The 21,905-nt window shown below is 38.4% G+C and overlaps 1 protein-coding gene across 1 annotated transcript in view; it reads right to left on the bottom strand.

The window, feature by feature from the left end:
* MICU1 (mitochondrial calcium uptake 1) overlaps positions 1-21,905 on the bottom strand; it is a 226,668-nt gene that overhangs the window by 30,094 nt on the left and 174,669 nt on the right. The window contains exon 11 of the mRNA XM_068982144.1: positions 11,302-11,439. Coding sequence (XP_068838245.1) covers positions 11,302-11,439 — 138 coding nt within the window. The remainder of the gene's footprint in view (positions 1-11,301; positions 11,440-21,905) is intronic.

Raw genomic sequence — 21,905 nt, 5'->3', positions numbered from 1 at the left:
CAGCTTTAGCATCAGTCCTTCCAATGAACACTCAGGACTGATTTCCTTTAGAATGGACTGGTTGCATCTCCTTGCAGTCCAAGGGACTCTCAAGAGTCTTCTCCAACACCACAGTTCAAAAGCATCAATTCTTCAACGCTCAGCTTTCTTCACAGTCCAACTTTCACATCCATACATGGCCACTGGAAAAATTATAGCCTTGACTAGATGGACCTTTGTTGGCAAAGTAATGTCTCTGCTTTTGAATATGCCATTTAGGTTGGTTATAACTTTCCTTCTAAGGAGTAAGCGTCTTTTAATTTCATGGCTGCAATCACCATCTGCAGTAATTTTGGAGCCCCCCAAAATAAAGTCTGTTTCCACTGTTTCCCCATCTATTTCCCATGAAGTGATGGGACCAGATGCCATGATCTTAGTTTTCTGAATGTTGAGCTTTAAGCCAACTTTTTCACTCTCCTCTTTCACTTTCAAGAGGCTTTTTATTTCCTCTTCACTTCCTGCCATAAGGGTGGTGTCATCTGCATATCTAAAAGTCCATTAATTCTACACTTAAGAGGATCATTTCTTTATGTAAGGATAATCTCATTTATGAATTACACACGATATGTAGTTTAGGATCCATCTACACTATGCTTGTAACTGCATGCTGCTGCTGCTGCTGCTAAGTCACTTCAGTCGTGTCCGACTGTGTGCGACCCCATGGACTGCAGCCTACCAGGCTCCTCCATCCATGGGATTTTCCAGGCAAGAGTACCTGAGTGGGTTGCCATTGCCTTCTCCTTAGAATTATATAAAGAACTCTTACAACTCAATAATGAGATAATAATAACCCAATTAAAGAAAAGATCTGAACAGACATCTTCCAAATAAGATATATGAATGGCTAAAGAGTACATGAAACAATGCTTCAGATCATCATTCATTAGAGAAATGCAAACTAAAATCACAATGAGATATCACTACATATCTATTAGGATGACTAATCAAAAAGACAGATAATAACAACTTTTAGTGAGGATATGGAGAAAATGAATTCATGCATTGCTGTGGAATGTAACTTTGGAAAACAGTATGGAAAACTTCTTAAAAAGGATGTTTCACAAAATTTTACTATATGACCCAGCTAGCCACTCCTAGGAATCTCCTTAAGAGATATAAAAACATAGATGCACATCCAAGATTTGTATGTAAATGTTTCTACCAGCCTCAATTTGGAAACAATTCAAATGTTCATCAACTGGTGATGGCAGAAACAAGATATAAATATCTATACAGTGGAATATTATTTACTATTCAGTAATAAAAAGTTATAAACTATTAGTATATAGTTTATACTGAATAGTAAACAGTGTTTCTGAATAGTAAATAGTACTCCATTGTATGGATAGTAAACAGTCTTCCATTGCATAGTAAAGCAGAGACATTACTTTGCCAACAAACGTCCATCTAGTCATCACTGGAAGCTGTGACGTTTCCAGTAGTCATGTATAGATGTGAGAGTTGGACCATAAAGAAGGCTGAGTGCCGAAGAATTGATGCTTTTGAACTATGATGTTGGAGAAGACTCTTTAGAGTCCCATGGATTGCAAGGAGGTCAAACCAGATAATCCTAAATCCTGAATATTTACTGGACGGACTGATACTGAAGCTGAAGCTCCAATACTTTGGCCACCTGATGCAAAGAGCTGACTCAATGGAAAAGACCCTGATGCTGGGGAAGACTGAAAGCAGGAGAAGGGGATGATAGAGGAAAAGATGGTTGGATGGCATCACCAACTCAATGGAGATGAGTTTGGGGAGATGGTGAAGGACAGGGAAACCTGGTGTACTGCAGCTCATAGGGTCGCAAAGAGTTGGACATGGCCGAAGAATTGATGCTTTTGAACTGTGGTATTGGAGAAGACTCTTGAGAGTCCCTTGGACTACAAGGAGATCCAACCAGTCCATTCTTAAGGAGATCAGCCCTGGGATTTCTTTGGAGGGAATGATGCTGAAGCTGAAACTCCAGTACTTTGGCCACCTCATGCGAAGAGTTGACTCAATGGAAAAGACTCTGATGCTGGGAGGGATTGGTGGCAGGAGGAGAAGGGGACGACAGAGGATGAGATGGCTGGATGGCATCACAGACTCGATGGACGCGAGTCTGAGTGAACTCTGGGAGTTGGTGATGGACAGGGAGGCCTGGCGTGCTGCGATTCATGGGGTCGCAAAGAGTCGGACACGACTGAGCGACTGAACTGAACTGAGTGACTGAACAACAATTCCACTGTATGGACAGTAAATAGTATTCTATTGTATGTATGAATAAACCTAAAAATATAAGTAAAAGAAGCCAGACAAAAGACTTCAGTATTATATGAATGCATTTATATGAAATTTCCAGAAAAGGCAAGTCTATAGAAACAAAAGGAAGATTTATGGTTGTGTGAGACTAGGGTGGAAATGGGTATTAACTATAAACTAGCATGAGGGCTCTTTTTTCGGGTGATGGAAATCTTCTAAAACTAGATATTGCAGTAATGACTGCAAATTTACTAAATTTGCTAAAAATCATTGATGGGTGTCACTTTACAAAAAATCATTCATGGATGAATTGTACACTTAATTTACATACGCTGCTAAGTCACTTCAGTTGTGTCCGACTCTGTGCAACCCCAGAGACGGCAGCCCACCAGGCTCCCCCATCCCTGGGATTCTCCAGGCAAGAACAGTGGGTTGCCATTTCCTTCTCCAATGCATGAAAGTGAAAAGAAAGTGAAGTCGCTCAGTTGTGTCCGACTCCTAGCGACCCCATGGACTGCAGCCAACCAGGCTCCTCCGTCCATGGGATTTTCCAGGCAAGAGTACTGGAGTGGGTTGCCATTGCCAATTACACCTCAATAAAACTTAGGGCAGTTATAGTAGAATGAGAAGAGAAGGAAGGAAAATTTGGCTTCCTCTGGAGTCAGCTGTAAATTTAGTATCTCATATTGAGAGGTCATGGGTGGTATAGACACACTGTAATGATGATTCTCTTGTGTTGTCTTCTAACTGGTCATAGTAAATCCATCTGCCAATAATCAACCCAACTGCCTGAGTTCCCTCTATGGCCCATTAAAGAAAAGGAACAGTCTCCTTCCTTCTTTCTTATACGCTATGCTTCTCACCAATCTATTATCTGCTCAATTTTTCTGCAAATTTTAAAATTTAGTTTTAAAAAACATTTACATTATTTTTATACTAGGTAATATATGTTGCACAGTACAAAGTAATTCTTTCTCTACCCTTGTCATCTAGTCTCCCACCCTCCATGTGGTCACTGTCAACAAGTGGGTACCCTTTCAGAGGTGTTACTATGCTCGTCTTGCTTCAACAAAGCATCGTCCCATTGCAAAGCCCAGAGGTTTCTTCAACTGGTTGCTGCCTGGCAGTAGGGGGAAGTTATACCATTTCTATTAGTTACATTTCTTTAAGAATCTAAATGTCCTGAAACATCACTTTTCTTTCTATGTTCCTTCCTACTGTTGACAAAATATCAGTGACACCCAGTGTCAATTGGAAACCCCCAAACTTCTTAGTGTCGTATACAAGGTCTTCTACAACCTGGTTTCATAATTTACCTTTCTAGCTATCTCACTAAGAGATAGGCTACAGTCTAGTAACACTGTTTTTCTTGTTTACTCCAAACTCTTCTGCTTATTCAAATCATAGAGAACAGTGATAATAAACAGATTCATTAGTAGGGCGATTATGGACTCTGGAATGAGATAGCCTGGCTTTGAATCCTAATGCCACCTCTTAAGATACTGTGTGTTCTCAGACAAATAACGAAGGTTCAGAAAAAGCATTTTTCATCTCAAAAATGGGGATCCTACCCACCGAGCAGGATGTGATAATTAGGGAGAAGACAAATAAATGTCTTGTACATAAAAAGTACTCAGTAAACCACTAGACCATTCAGGTATGACCTAAATCAAATCCCTTACGATTATACAGTGGAAGTGAGAAATAGATCAAGGAATTACATCTGATAGACAGAGTGCTTGATGAACTACGGACGGAAGTTTGTGACACTGTACAGGAGACAGGAAGCAAGACCAACCCCATGGAAAAGAAATGCAAAAAAGCAAAATGGCTGTCTGAGGAGGCCTTACAAATATCTGTGAAAAGAAGAGAAGCGAAAAGCAAAGATATACCCATTTGAATGCAGAGTTTCAGAGAATAGCAAGGAGAAACAAGAAAGCCTTTCTCAGTGATCAGTGCGAAAAAACAGGAAAAAAATAGAATGGGAAAGACTAGACATCTCTTCAAGAAAATCAGAAATACCAAGGGAACATTTCATGCAAAGATGGGCGCAATAAAAGACAGAAATGGTACAGACCTAACAGAAGCAGAAGATATTAAGAAGAGGTGGCAAGAATACACAGAAGAACTGTACAAAAAAGATCTTCATGAACCAGATAATCACAATGGTGTGATCACTCACCTAGAGCCAGACATCTTGGAATGTGAAGTCAAGTGGGCCTTAAAAAGCATCACTATGAACAAAGCTAGTGGAGGTGATGGAATTCCAGTTGAGCTATTTCAAATCCTGAAAGATGATGCTGTGAAAGTGCTGCACTCAATATGCCAGCAAATTTGGAAAACCTAGCAGTGGCCACAGGACTGGAAAAGGCCAGTTTTCATTCCAATTTCAAAGAAAGGCAATGCCAAAGAATGCTCAAACTACCCCACAATTGTACTCATCTCACACATTAGCAAAGTAGTGCTCAAAATTCTCCAAGCCAGGCTTCAGCAATACGTGAACCGTGAACTTCTAGATGTTCAAGGTGGTTTTAGAAAAGGCAGAGGAACCAGAGATCAAATTGCCAACATCTGCTGGATCACTGAAAAAGCAAGAGAGTTTCAGAAAAATGTCTATTTCTGCCTTATTGACTATGCCAAAGCCTTTGACTGTGTGGATCACAATAAACTGTGGAAAATTCTGAAAGAAATGAGAATAACAGACCACCTGACCTGCCTCTTGAGAAATCTGTATGCAGGTCAGGAAGCAACAGTTAGAACTGGACATGGAACAACAGACTGGTTTCAAATAAGAAAAGGAGTACATCAAGGCTGTATACTGTCACCCTGCTTATTTAACTTATATGCAGAGTACATCATGAGAAATGCTGCGCCGGATAAAGCACAAGCTGGAATCAAAGTTGTTGGGAGAAATATCAATAACCTCAGATATACAGATGACACTACCCTTATGGCAGAAAGTGAAGAAGAACTAAAGAGCCTCTTGATGAAAGCGAAAGAAGAGAGTGAAAAAGTTGGCTTAAAGCTCAACATTCAGAAAACGAAGATCATGACATCTGGTCCCGTCACTTCATGGCAAACAGATGGGGAAACAGTGGAAACAGTGGCTGACCTTAATTTTTTGGGCTCCAAAATCACTGCAGATGGTAACTGTAGCCATGAAATTAAAAGACGCTTACTCCTTGGAAGGAAAGTTATGACCAACCTAGAGAGCATACTAAAAAGCAGACATTACTTTGTCAACAAAGGTCTGCCTAGTCAAGGCTATGGTTTTTCCATTAATCATGTATGGATGTGAGAGTTGGACTATAAAGAAAGCTGAGTGCCTAAGAACTGCTTTTGAACTATGGTGTTGGAGAGACTCTTGAGAGTCCCTTGGACTGCAAGGAGATCCAACCAGTCCATCCTAAAGGAAATCAGTCCTGCGTGTTCATTGGAAGGACTGATGTTGAAGCTGAAACTCCAGTACTTTGGCCACCTGATTCAAAGAGCTGACTTATTTGAAAAGACCCGGATGCTGGGAAAGACTGAGGGCAGGCAGAGAAGGGGATGACAGTGAATGAGATGGTTGGATGGCATCACCGAGTCAATGGACTTGAGTTTGGCTGGACTCCGGGAGTTGGTGATGGACAGGGAGGCCTGCCGTGCTGCAGTCCATGGGGTCACAGAGCTGGACACGACTGAGTCACTAAACTGAACCTAACTGGAACAATAGGTCAAAGTCCAGAATAAGCTGTCAGGCTCATTCTAAAAACTAGTAGTAATGAATTTACTCAGTTATGCTCTGAAATATATTCTCTTCTCTGGTATGTATAGGGTCTTGAGGGATAGGAAATAGGGAAAAGGCTGGCCACATCTTGAATGCTATACTACATAGTGGTTTTGGTGGACACCCAATAATTGCGGTTGCTGCTGTAGCTGCTAAGTCGCTTCAGTCATGTCCAACTCTGTGCAACCCCATAGATGGCAGCCCACCAGGCTCCCCCATCCCTGGGATTCTCCAGGCAAGAACACTGGAGTGGGTTGCCATTTCCCTCTCCAATGCAGGAAAGTGGAAAGTGAAAGTGAAGTCACTCAGTCGTGTCCTACCCTCAGTGACCCCATGGACTGCAGCCCACCAGGCTCCTCTGTCCATGGGATTTTCTAGGCAAGAGTACTGGAGTGGGGTGCCATTGCCTTCTCCGAGTTTCTCAAAGGTTCTGGGATCAATGTTCCTAGAATGTGACATTTTATGAAGACCACAATGTGGGTCCAACTCTCAAGTATCTGAAAGAACATGTGAACAGAAGAGACCACATGAATATTATCCACAGAAAACAAGAAAAGTAAATAACCTAATAGGTTTATTATGTCTTTATGAGGGTACATACTATACATTCATCAATGCATCTGATAAACAATTGCCTGTGAGACATCATACAGAGGATGGCAAAGATGAGCAGGACAGAGCTTTTAAGAGGCTCAAAGTTGAGTGAGTTGTATTATAATTATTTATTATGTCTTTCTCCACTATGAGAACAGACAGCTGGTTTTGCTCACTCTTGTATTCCCAGTATTTAGAAGAGTGCCTGGCACATGGGTGCTCAATAAATATTGATATGAAATTAGATAGTTCTTTGCATAGATATATGTTTTATTAGACTATTACAGACTACATATTTCTTGAGGATAGGTTATGGCTTTATCTTTTATCCTACAGTACCTGGTTTTGAATATAGCAATGTCTGCCACTGAACTGTAACTTTCAATTCATTCTTGAGTGGATTTGCTAAATTATTAAAGCTTGTGGCGTCTGCACTCTTAACCATAGAGAATCAACACTGTGAATTACACCTATGAAGTCTCAGGAAAGTCTCTTTCCTTTAATGAGGAGAAGATGGTAATTTGAAGAATGGAAAGTTTAAAAAAATTTTAAGTTGAGTCACATTTGACCTAGAAGAAAAATTCACAGAAAAAAAAGACAGTGAAGGGAATGGGGAAACTCTGATAGAGGTTAGGGACTAATTTTGAAAACAAAGCCAAAACAAAACATGTTTTCCATAAAACAAAAAAAGAAAGAAAGAAAAGAAAAATCTGCCGTTGTTAAATAAGAAACATGGTGGTTACTCAGCATGAACAGAGCCATTTTTCCGGGCATGGCAGGCTCCCCAATTCCTCCAGCTATTACTCAGGGACAGAACTAGAGACACTGATGAAGCAGACTTTTCCAGCCCAGTGGCTGGCAAGCTTCACTGCACATTAGAAAAACCTGGGGAGACTTTTAAGCACTACTGATGCCTGGACCCACCCACTGAGCTTCTGATTTAGTTGATTTGAAGAGGGTCTCAACAACCACATTTCTGAAAAGTTCCCCCAAGTGAGCCTACTGGAAAACCAGGTCCAGAGGACTGCGTTAGAGGAAGAGTATGGTTAGGAAAAACGGAATTTTGTTAGAGAAGGGACAAGATCTGTAATAGGAAGCCTCAGATTTTAGTCCAGATTGTGGGCAGATCATTAATTTCTCTTCTTCTCTGTCTCTATAATCTCAAAGGCAAAATGAGATCTAGCAAAGCTGTTACAAACACAAAAAAGGAAAATGGCTGTGAAGCACTGCATGGTCACTAATATGCAAATATTTATTTAATACCACCACTAGGACCTTCAATCTTTTAGTTCTGGTTTGAAATTTTGTACAGAACCCCACACAGAAAGTGACTAACATGTGCCAAATGAAAACTTACATTTTCATGTTAACAAATCCAGAGTGGAATAAAGGAAGCAATTAGGAAGCAGATAGTCATTCCCCTATAATGGGAAATGGTCCCAGAGAGATGGACTGGTAACCTTAGGAGGAAAAGCCCTTCATTAACTGTCATTTTAGTTAATTGCTATGTTCACAAATTATTTAACCAACATGAGAGTACAATCAATCTCCATCTCCTTGCTAAAGCAGGCTAGAAATTCTGGGCCAGAAATAATTTAGCACCCCAGATTTTTATCACCTGACAAAGTTTGTCTTTTCACTTCAGGGCTTTTTTGCAAGGTCTTTGGGTCCTAAATTAACTCCTGCCAAAGCTAGAATACTTTTATTTCTTCAAGGGAGATGTCTCCAACACCCAATTTATTGCTTTAAAATATAAATTCATATCAAAACATGAATTAACCTATCATGATAGATAATGTTGTTTAGTTGCCAGGTGGTGTCTGACTGTTTTGCAACCCCATGGGCTGTAGCCCACAAGGATCCTCTGGTCCATGGGATTTTTTAGGCAAGAATACTAAAGTGGATTGCCATTTCCTTTTCCAGGGGATCTTTCTGACCCAGGGACAAAACCTGTGTCTCCTGCACTGGCAGGCTGATTCTTTACCACTGAGACACTTGGGGAGTGATAGAAAATTATTTTAAGGTCAAATCAATGCCAGGACCAAAACTTTTAAAATAAGTTTGGTCGGGGATCTCCCTGGTGGTTCAGTGGTTAGGGCTCCATGCTTCCAATGCAGGAATGGGGGTGGGGCATTGCAGGGTCAATCCCTGGTGGGGGTGTATGCTGTGTGGTGCAGCCAAAACATTAAAAAGGGTCAGGTCAACAAAAAGGTGCATTCCCTACAAAATTCACCTAGATATTTGTGATCAACTTTCTGAAATTATAACTTCCAATAGATATGAGCTGTGTACTAGGCAATATAGGAGTTCTCTTTAGGAGAGAAGCATTGTCCTCTATCACTTTCTGTTAAGGAGTCTTCCTTCATAGCCAAGAGAACACCTTCAGACCGGCTGGACTGCTCAGAGAAGCTGACACTTTCTCTCAGAATCCAGCCTGCTCTCAGTTGCAGTCCACAGCCTGTTCAGAGGTCCTTTCAGCTTTTCAACACCCAAGGTACGGAGGAAAAACTCTAGCTGATAAGAACTGCTTTCCACCAAAGCAGTTGGTTGATGCTATTCAAGCAAGATTTCCTGCACAAAGACTAACAAAACGGAAATAAGCCCAGGCAATTCTATTTCTTACTGAGTCTTTAAAGTTTAGAGCCTGCATAGAGGACAAGGGTCTCAGTTTACGAGGCCAGTTAAGTGATCTATCCAACGTCCACAGAAACTTCTGAGGCAGGACTTGAAGTCAAGTCTTCCAGCTTCGTGTCTGTTGTATCACCCTACCTTAGCAATCCCTCATGGAACATGTTTAATGTTAGGTCAATTTTCCAGGCACGGCTAAGTGGTAATTGTTGTCATGTGGAAAGGGTATTGGGCTGAAAAGGAGATCTGGGGTCTAGCCCTTGCATTGCTGTGTGTGTTTGTGTATGTGTGTGTCTCTCTGTGTGTACATGATCTTTAAAAGATCTGGCCTCTTTACTAGTTTTTGGTTCAGTTTGTTCATCCCACTGCCTAGAAAACCCCAGACACTGACTCAGTTCTACCATCTGCTTCTTCCCTGTACCAGGCACAGCTCTGAAGGCTCTCACAGAGCAGTGTTGACTAGTGTCACCACAAACCCATGGTCCCAATCTCAATGCTGCTCAAAAAAGACCCACTCATCTCCTCCTGAAATCTCTAATCATCATAGTCTCAGCCTTTTGCTTCTATGCTTGCTCCTTTCCAAACTATTCTTCATAAAGCATCCAGAGTTGTCTCTTAAAACATACACACAACCACGCTATTTCCCTGCTCACAACTCTTTAATAGCTTCTCATTGCACTGTGAATAAAACCCAAACTCATTCCACACCTACAAGGTCTTGCAGGTTCTTGCCCTCATCTTCCTCTCAGATCTCATCTCAGGCCATGCTCCTCTTTGTTAGTATTCATCAACCACAATAATCCCCGTTTAGCTCCCTACACATGCCAGATTTTGTCTTTCCTGCTTGTTATGGACTGAATGTTTGTGCCCTCTCACCCCTGAAACTTAATACACTGAAGCCTTAACCCCCACTGTGGCTGTATTAGGAGATGGGGCCTCTAAAAAAATAATTAAGGTTAAATGAGGTCACAATGCTGGGGCCCCAATCAGATAGGATTAGTGTCCTTATAAGAAGACACATTACAGAGCATGTTCTCTCTCTGTATAAACACTAAGGAAAGGTAATGTGAAGACAGAGCAAGAAGGTGGCTGTCTACAGGACAGGAAGAAAGCTTTCATGAGAAACCCAATTTGCTGACACATTGATAATGGACTTCTAACCTCCAGACCAGTGAGAAAACAAATTTCTGTTTTTTAAGCCACCCCGTCTATAGTATTTTGCTATAGGAGCCCAAGCCGAGTTAATATACTACCGCCTCAGAGTTTTAAACATATGCTATTTCCTTCTTTCCAGAACCTCCCTCTTCCTTCCTTTTTTTCAATTTCCTCACTTTCTGTTTAATATACCTTCCAACTGGACCACTGTAATAAAACAACTCTCCCAAAGGTCACCATTTCACCAAAACCAATGGGTATTTATCATTTTATTTTACTGGACCCTCTCTTTCCCATGGGACACTGTAGATCCCTTAGTTTTTGAACCCTCTTCTTCCCTGGCTTTGATTTCAATACTTTCTCTAGGTACTCCTCTAACCATTACCTCAAGATTTCATTCTGGAACTGCTTAAATGTTAGTGTTCCACTTGATCTTGCCCTTGGCTCAAGGTTCTATAATGTTCTTCTTGGATAACTGCATCAATCTTCATGATTTTAATTCTAATAGTGTGTTGATGATTTCCAAACCCAGCTCAGTCCTCTAAAATAGATTTGAATATTCAACTGCTGGTTAACCATCTCTACTTAGGTAGTCCACAGGCACTTTAAACTCAAGATATCTACAAGTGAACTCTATATCTCCCCATCAGTCTCTCTCTTTCAATTCACTATTTCAGTTCATGGTCACATTGTGATCTGAACAAAAAAACCTAGGGTCATTTGAGGCTATTCCTTCTTCTTCAAAACTGCTTTTTTTTTTCCAAGTGCCAGAAATAAATTAGTCATAATTAGTCACTAGTTCACTCTCATTATGTTAGTACCTTTGCAGTAACAATATGCTCTCATGGTTTCCTCTAGGCAAAGATACCTACCTTTCCCTCTTTGAAGTGCTTCTTGAGCTGCTTCTGCATGGCAGTCAGCTTCTTGGACTGCACTCCACTGTAAGCCAGCAGCATGCCACCAAACTGCCTCTCAGTGATTCTCCCATCCACAGGGTCATGGCGTTCAAACTGGAAAGTGAACAGAAAGAGTGTTCACGGGGTCAAATGGAAACTATTTTGAAATGGGATGTGGAATGATCAACTGTTGGATTCTGAGAACAGCTGGTGGCTGGGATCATATTTTGAACTATAATTCTCATCAAGATTTAAAAAGATTAGAAACAGAATATTTGAGTTTATATTCCAGATCTGCCACTTAGTTACCCAACTACTCTAGGAGTCAATTTTCTCACCAATAAAACAGCTGCTATAACATCTCCTATATCTTCTAGATCAGGAACTTCCTTGTGAGAATAAAAACAATGCCAGAACTCCATTCAAATTCATTAGTAATATTATTAGTAATAAGTGCTCTCTGGATCATCCACATCTCTGTTACTCAGAGAAAACTTAAAAGTTAATTATTATAAATTTGATCAATTGTACATACCAGTTCCTTGATCTGTACTTAGTATTGTTATACAGACCTCTAAAGACTTTAAAGAAGAGCAATGTGTTTTCCAGTTTTCCCCCAAATGGTAATCAAATGTTAGAACATCAATAGAGCTTGAAAAAATAATGTATAGAGCATATGATGCCTCAATTAGACATGGATACTTATCACAAAGCTACAAAAAATCATTAAGCATATTTAAATATGCAGATGGAAGGCTAAGCACAAAAAACTTCAAGCTAATCTAAGTAATATCAGAAAACTAAGATTGTCATTTAAAAACAGAGAGAAGTTATCTCAATACCAGCTGCAGTGTTAATGATATATATAAATGCCTAAATAATAAAATGGTTAAAATGGGCCTAGAAACCAATTAGAAAGCAACATGATTTCAACACGGTAAAATTTCCCCATGGTTTTATTGGAAAATAACAGTTACAAAGAAACTTTCACATTCCTACATGATAGGGCAAAATCTTATTCTCCTAAGAGAGTTATATATAGACATAAGACACAGCTAAGTAAGAGCAAGTCAACAAACATTTCCTGAATGTCTACTAGTTATCTAGCACTGTTAGTCACTGTAGGGTACAGGAAAGATGATTCAGTTTCTGTCCTTAGGAACTTTACCATCTAGTAACAAGATAAGGTTTACATGTAAGATATAAAATAAGGAAGTATATAGTTAAGGGTGAAAGTCTCTCTCAGTTTTTATTTCCTTGCTTAGTTTAGTAAATTGATATACACTTTGTCTCCTCATTGGTCAGACTAGGTCAGTGAGCAAGACACACTAATTACATTTGAACAACAGTAATCATTTGCTGTTAGTATACTATGAACCAGGTACTTCACTCATACAGTCTTTCATTTAATTGCTGTAACAATCCTACGGAGTAGATATTATCAGCTCCATTTTACAGTTGAGAAAACTGAGGTAGATGAAGTTAGAGCTGGGAGTCATATGTGGCTCTGTCTGGAACCACAGACTGTTATCTCAATAACATACTATTTCCTCCTTCTAAACACTAGTACATATTCATCCTATAGGATAGCAATATGTTGTTTTGGATAAACTTATAAAGCAAGGGTGCTTAGTCATATCTGAGTGAGAAGCAAAACTCTTTCCATAGAAATCAGCATCATCAATACTAAGCAAAAGCCTCGGTTTTAACTTAACCACTCAGTATTTCATGTTGGCCACACCATCACTTCCACAGAGCTGATTAATTTTTGACAATACCAAAAGTTTTCAGGACTTAATTTAAGTTTGATTTATGATTCAATTAGCCACCCTGAAACAAAAATGGAGGACTGATAAAATTTTTTTAAATGAACATACTTTCTGCAATGTTTAAATCAGATTTTCAGTGACATGTGACACCCAGGCCAAACTGGGCTTCTTCAAGGCATGTGAAACAAAGCGGCCATTCCTGCTCTCCTAGGCGTCAACTATTTAGTGCATTCATTTTATCTTTATCTGGGAGATTTCACAGTTGTAGAGAAATCCCATACATTTGAATTAGAGGAGTTAAGTTTTATCCCCCAAGATAGATTCAAGGTTGCAATGTCTCTTTTTACAGTGCTGGCAGCAGCAGCAGTGTGCTCATGCTTATGAAAGCCTGCATTCATCTGCTCTCCACAGGGGTATAAACCTCACCTCTGCCACGTCTCAAACAGTAAAAACAATTTCCAGTGGAGATCCCCAAGTAACAATTCCAGTGCTCAAATTAGCATTTTTACTAATGTTCTTTGAAAACACAGACTTGTCTTTTTCTATCATTATTATTATTGTTAATATTTTGATGTGGTTGGAACATGAAAGGGCGTGAAAGTGAAAGTGTTACCATGGACTGTTGCCTGCCAGGCTCCTCTATCCATAGAATTCTACAGGCCAGAAAACTGGAGTGGGTAGTTTTTCCCCTCTCCAGTGGATCTTCCCAACCCAGGGATCGAACCCAGGTGTCCCACACTGCAGGCAGATTCTGTACTGTCTGAGCCACCAGGGAAGCCTAAGAACTATAAAACTCAGATCCAAGCAGTATAGCCCACTTCAAAGTTCACTACCTTCTCTATAATTAAGATTTGGAGCAGCACTAAAGACCTACTAGGCCAGGGAGCTTCAAGGGTAGTTTCTCAAGGACCTGAATTAGGGCTACATTTTCCAGGGCAATAGCTTGACATCATGTGGCACCACATGAATATAATCCCCAAGGTCATGAGAGGGTCTTTGGGGAAAGATAGATTATTACAAAATTATCACAGTGTAGAAAGCTTCTAATTATACATCTGGAAGCAATTCAAATGATTGGCTTTATTTTATTTACCAGATATCGACAAAGCCTCTTAAGTTCCACTTCAGTAGGACAATTAAGAAATTCCATTCTATTTGATCCTGTGGCACAGAATACGTATGTTCTAGGGTACCACCCACAATTTTCACTGCTCCTTCAGACTGTATTAACAAAGCTACAGTAATAGAAATAGCATGGTACTGGCATGATACCAGACATAAAGATGAGTGGAACAAAAGAGCCCAGAAATAAACTCACACACCCTGGGGTTAACTAATATGACACGGGGATAAGAAAACACCATGGAGAAAAGGCTATTCTTTCAATAAGTGGTGCTGGGAAAACTGGAAAGACGTAGAAAACAATGAGATTAGAACATTCCCTCCTATCATATATAAAACATTCCACATATAAAAACAAACTCAAGATGGTTTAAAGATCTAAACATAAAACTCCCAGAAAAAGTTTGACATAAATTGTAGCAGTATTTTCTTGGATCAGTCTTCTAAGACAAGAAATAACATAAAAAGAAATAACATTAAAATGAAGTAAAAAAGAAATAACATAAAAAAATAAACAAATGGGACCCAATTAAATTTAAAAGTTTTTGCTCAGCAAAGGAACCATCAACAAAAAGACAACCTATGGGATGCAAGAAAATATTTGTAAATGATGAGAAGGGGTTAATATCCAAAATATACAAAGAGCCTATACAAGTCAGTATCAAAAAAATCCAATCAGAAAATGGGCAGAAGACCTGAATAGACATTTTTCCAAAGAAGAAATACAGATGGCTAACACGCACATGAAAAGATACTCTATATCATTAATTATTAAAGAAATGTTTAAATCAAAACCACAATGAGGTATCACGTCACACCTGTCAGATTGTCTATCATCAAAAAGTTTACAAATAAATGGTGGAAAAGGTATGGAGAAAAGGGAACTCTCTTCCTATACTGCTGGTGCAAATGTAAATTGGTGCAGGCTGTTGAGGTCCTTTAATGGACCGGAACCTGGTGGTCCAGAGTCGAGATAAGAAAGTAAAGGAGAGAGAAGGAGGCCGATATTCCTTGGTTTATGCAGAAAACCAATAAAGCTCCTGACATGGGGCTTGCGCTGTTCATGAAGGCACCTGGCGCCCTCTCAATGGGGTGAAGGCACAGCGTGCCTTCTCGAGAGGGTCTCAGAAGCCTAGGCAGGAAAGTGAGCACAGCAGAGAGAGAGAGAGAGAGAGAGAGAGAGAGAGAGAGAGAGAGAGAGAGAGAGAGAGACGGGGACCCAAGCTCTGATGGAGCAAAGGTGTTTTATTCAACATGTGTGAGTATTTATACTGTCTTACAAGGTAGCTATTTTCAGCAGAGATAAAATCAAAACTTACAAGTTACCAAGGAAACATGGGGTCATCCATGTAAGAGAGAGAGGGTAGTAAATAATCACTTTTACTCTATGGGTCATAAAAAGGAAGACGGTCGTAAATAGTTACTTATCACCGTATGTAAAAACTAACGAAGGAAATGCATGCATTCCCAAGCCCCCAGGAGTAGTGTGCTACTCCACTTAATTCCTGAATACTCAGGAATTAATAAGGGACAGAGGATTCATGACAGATCCAAAACAGCACACAGGAAGCCTCCTGTTAAATGCTTCCTGACAGCAGGTCACTACAGAAAACAGTATGGAAGTTCATTAAAAAACTAAAAATAGAACCACTATATGACCCATCAATTCAACTCCTAGGTATACCTATCTGAAAAAAATGAAAACACTAATTCAAAAGACACATGCACCCCAATGTTCATACCAGCACTAGTTACAATAACCAAGACATGGAAGGAACTCAAGTGCCATCAACAGATGACGGAATTAAGAAGATGCAGTATATATATAAATATATATATATGCAATGGGATACTACTCAGCCATAAAAAGAATGAAATACAGTCATTTACAGTAATATGGGTGAATCTAGAGAACATTATGTTTAGTGAAATAAGTCAGAGAAGGACAAATACTGTTATCACTTACATGTGGAATCTAAAAATAGTACAAATGAATGTATATATACAACAGACACAGACTCAAAGATACAGAAAGTAAACTTATGATTATCAAAGGGGAGATGAAAGGAGAGACAGACAAATTAGGGGTATGGGCCTAATAGACACAAACTACTATATACAAAATGTTAAGCAATAAGGATATATTGTAGAACATAAGAAATTATATCTATTATCTTATAGTAATCTATAATGGCGTATAATCTGCAAAAATACTGAATCACTATGCTGTATACCTGTAATGAACACAATATTGTAAACTGACTATACTTCAATAAAACAAACAAAAAAAGAAATTCTAATCTGTTGGATCCTGTGGCACAGAACATGTACGTTCAAGCACACCACCCACCATTTGCATGGCTTCCCTGAGTCTAGGAATAGAGCTGAACAGCCTAGCATTTTCTCTTCTGTGCCACTGCCACTTTCTCAAATGGATACAAGCTGTTGGCTTCCTGTTGTTCCCCAGGGGGCTGCAGGGCAGAGAAACAGGGGACAGAGAAGAGGAGCCAAAAAACTGTCTGCAAGATTTTCCATCGGTTTCTGACCACACTGTGCCTCTCACTCCCATCCTTGCCCCTTGTTGAGAGAAAGAACAGTTCTGTGGAAGGACAGATGGTATGTGTGTGTATATACACATAGACACACACACACACACACACATATATATATAGAGAGATGAAATGATTTAAGGAAGAAGGAAAGCTAGGAAGAAAACATGTACTATGAACAAAGCCCAAAATAAGATTAGAAAATTGTAAAAGAAAAAAGAAATCAGTATCTGCAAGTGGGTCTTGATTTATTAAAGCCTTTTGAGGTTAATATATTTCAACAAATATAAAATTCTTCTCTATCACAAAATTACATTTCAGGAGACTCTGTCTACCCCTCAGAGTAAATCCTGCCCTTTTACAAGTACAGGCTTTTCCTAGCTTCTGAACTGTACAATTCAAGTAATGCATAGTAATCTCAAGCCACTGAGCTGAATACATCTATGTTTTTCCATCTGACAGTATTTGGATTTTGAGATGTGAATCATGTCACTGCTGCTACTACTAGGAGTCTCAGAAAAACTGTTTTGGAAAAATGATTTCAGGCCAAGTTCTCTACTGCAAACCACCCAGCGAACATGACATGTTTAAATGTGAAATCTATGTTTCTACAATTGGTAAGTGACATTAGAGAGCCCCAGGTCAAATTACCTTAATCTTAAGGTATGAATTTTCTTATTCCTTAAATACAAGATGGATCTTCATTGTCAATAATTAATATGACTGTCTTTTGGCTAAGGAGGAAGGCCTATACTTTGAAGGCAACATGATTCAGTGCCCTGAGCAAGGGCCAAAACAATCCACTGGCATCTAGGGCCATGAGATTATAGATTACCAAATTTTTAACTTGCTAGACTCTTCTACTTCAAATCCAAGGATTCTTTCCATTTAAAAATGGTTTTAAAGAAAATTCGTGCTGGTTAGCAAATCAAGTGACTAAAAGACATGAGTACCAATCACACAGTTAGATCAGAAAAAGATTAACTTTATAGTCTGATAGTCAAAGTTAAGAAAATAACAAGACTAATGCATGAACTTAATATGGGATAATAAAAAATCAGCATGTATTTGACTAAAGGTGTTGGAGAAAAATATTTTAGATCTGGAACGAAGGAATTCAAGGTTTGATAAGTTTTGGTTTCATTCCATGCAAAGTAATATATTTAAATGACTAGGAATATAGATTTTAGAATCAGCTGCCTGGGTCTGAATTTCAGCTTGAACCCATACTTACTGCTGTGACTTACTTTCTCTAAGAATTTAACTTCTTCTCACCAAAAAAAAAAAAAAGGAGATAATATTCACAACCTCAAAGTGTTATAAGGATTAATTGGGATAATGTGTGCAGAGAAATTAGTACAGAGTTTGGTGCATAGTTTGAATTCCAATAAATGTAGCAATTAATATTCTTATCACCATATCACTTCTCAGGAAAATGCCTCAATTGATTATTCTCTTCTTTTTTTAAAAATATAAATTTATTTATTTTAATTGGAGGTTAATTACTTTACAATATTGTATTGGTTTTGCCATACATCAACATGAATCCACCACAGGATTATTCTCTTCTTAATAAGTGTTACCTAAGTTCAGCTTACTAGGTCTCATTTCTCTTTTCATAACTGCTTTCGCCCCGTCTCTGTTTACAGACTACTACTTTCATATTTGAAAAGCAGAAAAAGTGAATGTAACAAATATCATTTGTTATACAACATAATAGAATAATTCCTAGATTAAACTACCTAGAGGAAGCTGAAGCAGAACAGCTTAATAAGACCTGTATCCTGGCCATATATTACTAGACAGAAAACTTGCATAAAGGAGGTGCACAATAGTTAGTAAGTGAACAGAGGTAGAACACTAGAAAATCAATTCACAGTACAGTGTCCTACTGTTGAGAGTATTTCCTATCTGAGGCAAGGATTACCTCTCCATTTCCCCCTTAACTCCTACTTCCACAATATTGATTTCTACAAGAATATGCTTGAGAACGTCATTAAATATGACTAGTCAGTAATATATTTGAGTGCTTACTAATGTTCCAGGTGCTGTCCTAAGAACTTACCTTATGTAATCCTCACAATGTTATATAACAGGTATTATTATTATTGTTTTATTTTATAGACATGGGCACACAAGCAGAGAGAAGTTAAATAACTTGCTCATACAGTTAATCTGGTGAGAAACTTCTCTTTCGGCTCAATCAAAACAGTTAATGTGCTTTCTTATCTTAAAGGCATCAACGATCATATTTCCTTTCTTACCCTGGTTACGGAAAGCTTAGTCAAGTTTGTGACTTACCTCTAACAAGAACAGGAGTTTACAACTTATATTTTTCATAATAATCTTACTCCTGGCTTTCTCTTAACCTTCTTCCATTTTTTAACTTTCATTTCTCAGCAAATTTTATTTTATTTTTGTTTCATTGAATATATTCTTTAGGGCTTTATTAAACCCTTTTTTGAACAAAACAGGGTATAAAAAAGTGGTGTTGGACATCTCTGTTATTTCAGTTTTTGGTTATAATAAATATCACCACTGGGATCAAGTTTTTCTGTATTTTTCATCATTATTTTTGGGTTGATCTCTAGAAATGAATTATGAAATAAAAATCTATAGGCTCTTTTAATTTTTGACTATGAAATATTTGATATATACAAATAATACACATGATAGACAAGTCATGAAGCCTAATAATTAAAAAACTTCCATGAATTTACCACTAATTTGAGAGGAAGCATTAGCACAAATAGTTGAAGTTCATCTCTCTGCCTCCCCTAAGAGGTAACATCACTGGACTTCATTTTTTACTACCTTGCTATCTTTGTTTAGTTTAAAACACATTAACAATATTGTTTATTTCTTCTGTCTTCTGAACTTTATAAAATGTTATCATAGTGGATGTATTCTTCTGTGATTTTCTTTTTTTCAATTTACCGTTGTACTTTTAGAATTCATTCATGTTGGTACATTTAAGCATGCTTCTTTCATTCTTACTCTATTGTAGATTTCTATTATTTGAAAATATCACTATCAGTTTTCCTATAAATGGACATCTGAGTTATTGTCAGCCTTTTTATAAGGCTATTATGAATATTCTTATATCAGTGTCCTGGTGAAACAGCAACAAGAGTTCCAAGGCTAGAGCATGTATGTAGAAGTGGAACTCCTGTCTTATCAAGATAATATCTAATTACTCGCCAAAAGAATCACACCAATACTTTTCATCACTATGTATAAGAGCTCTGTTTCATACTTTCACAAGTACTTGGTGTCGTCAGACTTTTAATTTTTTGCCAATCTAGTGTGTGTAAAAATAGTAGGCATAAATTTTTTAATGCTTTTGATATATATTGCTTAATTTCTAGAATGATGTATTGCTTTATAATCCTAATAGTATATGAGAACACCCTTGATAACATCAAGTATAATTTTTAAAAATCTCTGCTAGAGTAAAAATGGTAGCCCATTTTAATTAGCATTTCTTTGATTACTAGTGAGGCTGACCATTTTTCAAATATGTGTACTGGTCATTTCTATTTCTTCCTCTGAATTTTCTATCTTCTTTGCCTATTTATTTACAGAATTGCTGATATATGTCTCATTAATTTATAAGATTAAAAATATTTGCCCTGTATTAATACAGTGTAAGTTTTTTCACCCAGTTTGCCCATCTTTCAGTTTTGCTTAAGTCTGCTTTAAATCTTCATTGTGGTGAACACATGGATCTATTTGCCACTTGTTTCACTGGCTTACAGCTAGTAACTCTTTTCCTGTTAGATAAGAGGCTAACTAAGCATTGATTTATCATTTCTTGATTTAAAAAAGGAAACATAACCTAAAATATTAAAACATATTCTTCGGTGTCAATCAATGAAAGTGATTAAATCCTCAGAACAAAGGTAAGCTTTGCTTTAAAAAGTCCTCCAGATACTGCATGAAGTCAGTCAGACAGAGAAAGACAAATATCATATGATACTGCTTATATGTGGAATCTAAAGAAAAGGTATAAATTAACTTATTTACAAAACATAGAGTTACAGATGAAGAAAACAAACTAATGGCTACCAAGGGGGGGGAAAAAGGGGACGGATAAATTGGGAGGTTGGGACTGACATATAGACACTACTATTTAAAAAATATGTGTGCGTGTGTGCATGCGTGCGCGCGTGCATCCCTGCGCGCACATGCTCAGTCACTTCAGTCGGGTCTGACTCTTTGCAACCCCATGGATCATAGCCTGCCAGGCTCCTCTGTCCATGTTATTTTCCTGGCAAGAATACTGGAGTGTGTTGCCATGCCCTTTAGGGGATGTGCCTAACCCAGGGATCAGACCCACATCTCCTGCACTGCCAGCAGGTTCTTTACTTGCTGAGCCACTGGGGATAGATAACTAATAAGAACCTACTGTACAGCACAGGGTACTCTACTCAATATTCTGTAATGATCTATATGGGAAAATAATTTTAAAAAGAGTGGATATGTTATGTATAACTGAGTCACTTTGCTGTATAGCAGAAACTAGGACAACATTGTAAATCAACAATGATACTCCAATAAAAATTAATTTCAACAAAATAAAATCAACTGAGAATATTAAAAAAAAAAAATAAATAAAAAATCCTCCATTGCTGACTTTTTTTAAACTAGTTTTTATTTTTTTTTCTGCCAAGCCACAGAACATGCAGGATCTTAGTTCCCCAATCAGGGATCGAACCCATGCCTCTGGAAGTGTGGGGTCCTAACCACTGGACTGCTAAGGAAGTCCCTTTAACTAGTCTTAATGTTTGGGAATTTAGACTAAAATCGGGTTATTTAAACCTAACTTAACCAGGTTTCCTTTAATTGAGGGAATAAACTCACAGAAATTCAGTCCGGTTAACTATCTTTTTTTGTTTAAAGGAATATAATCAGCTCTGGAGTGATGATAGCTCAGTTGGTAAAGAACCCGCCTGCCACGCAGGAGACCCCAGTTCAATCTCTGGGTTGGGAAGATCCGCTGGAGAAGGGATAGGCTACCCACTTCACTATTCTGGCCTGGAGAATTTCATGGACTATATGGTCCATGGGGTCGCAAAGAGTCAGACATGACTGAGCGACTTTCACGTTCATGGAGTGATAGAAAAAGCGAAAAAAAAAA

The sequence above is a fragment of the Capricornis sumatraensis genome, chromosome 10 (assembly GCF_032405125.1).
Source record: "Capricornis sumatraensis isolate serow.1 chromosome 10, serow.2, whole genome shotgun sequence".
In the NCBI taxonomy this organism is placed as follows: Eukaryota; Metazoa; Chordata; class Mammalia; order Artiodactyla; family Bovidae; genus Capricornis; species Capricornis sumatraensis.
The sequence above is the reverse complement of the archived record's forward strand: the minus strand, read 5'-3'. Positions and strand labels throughout refer to the sequence as shown.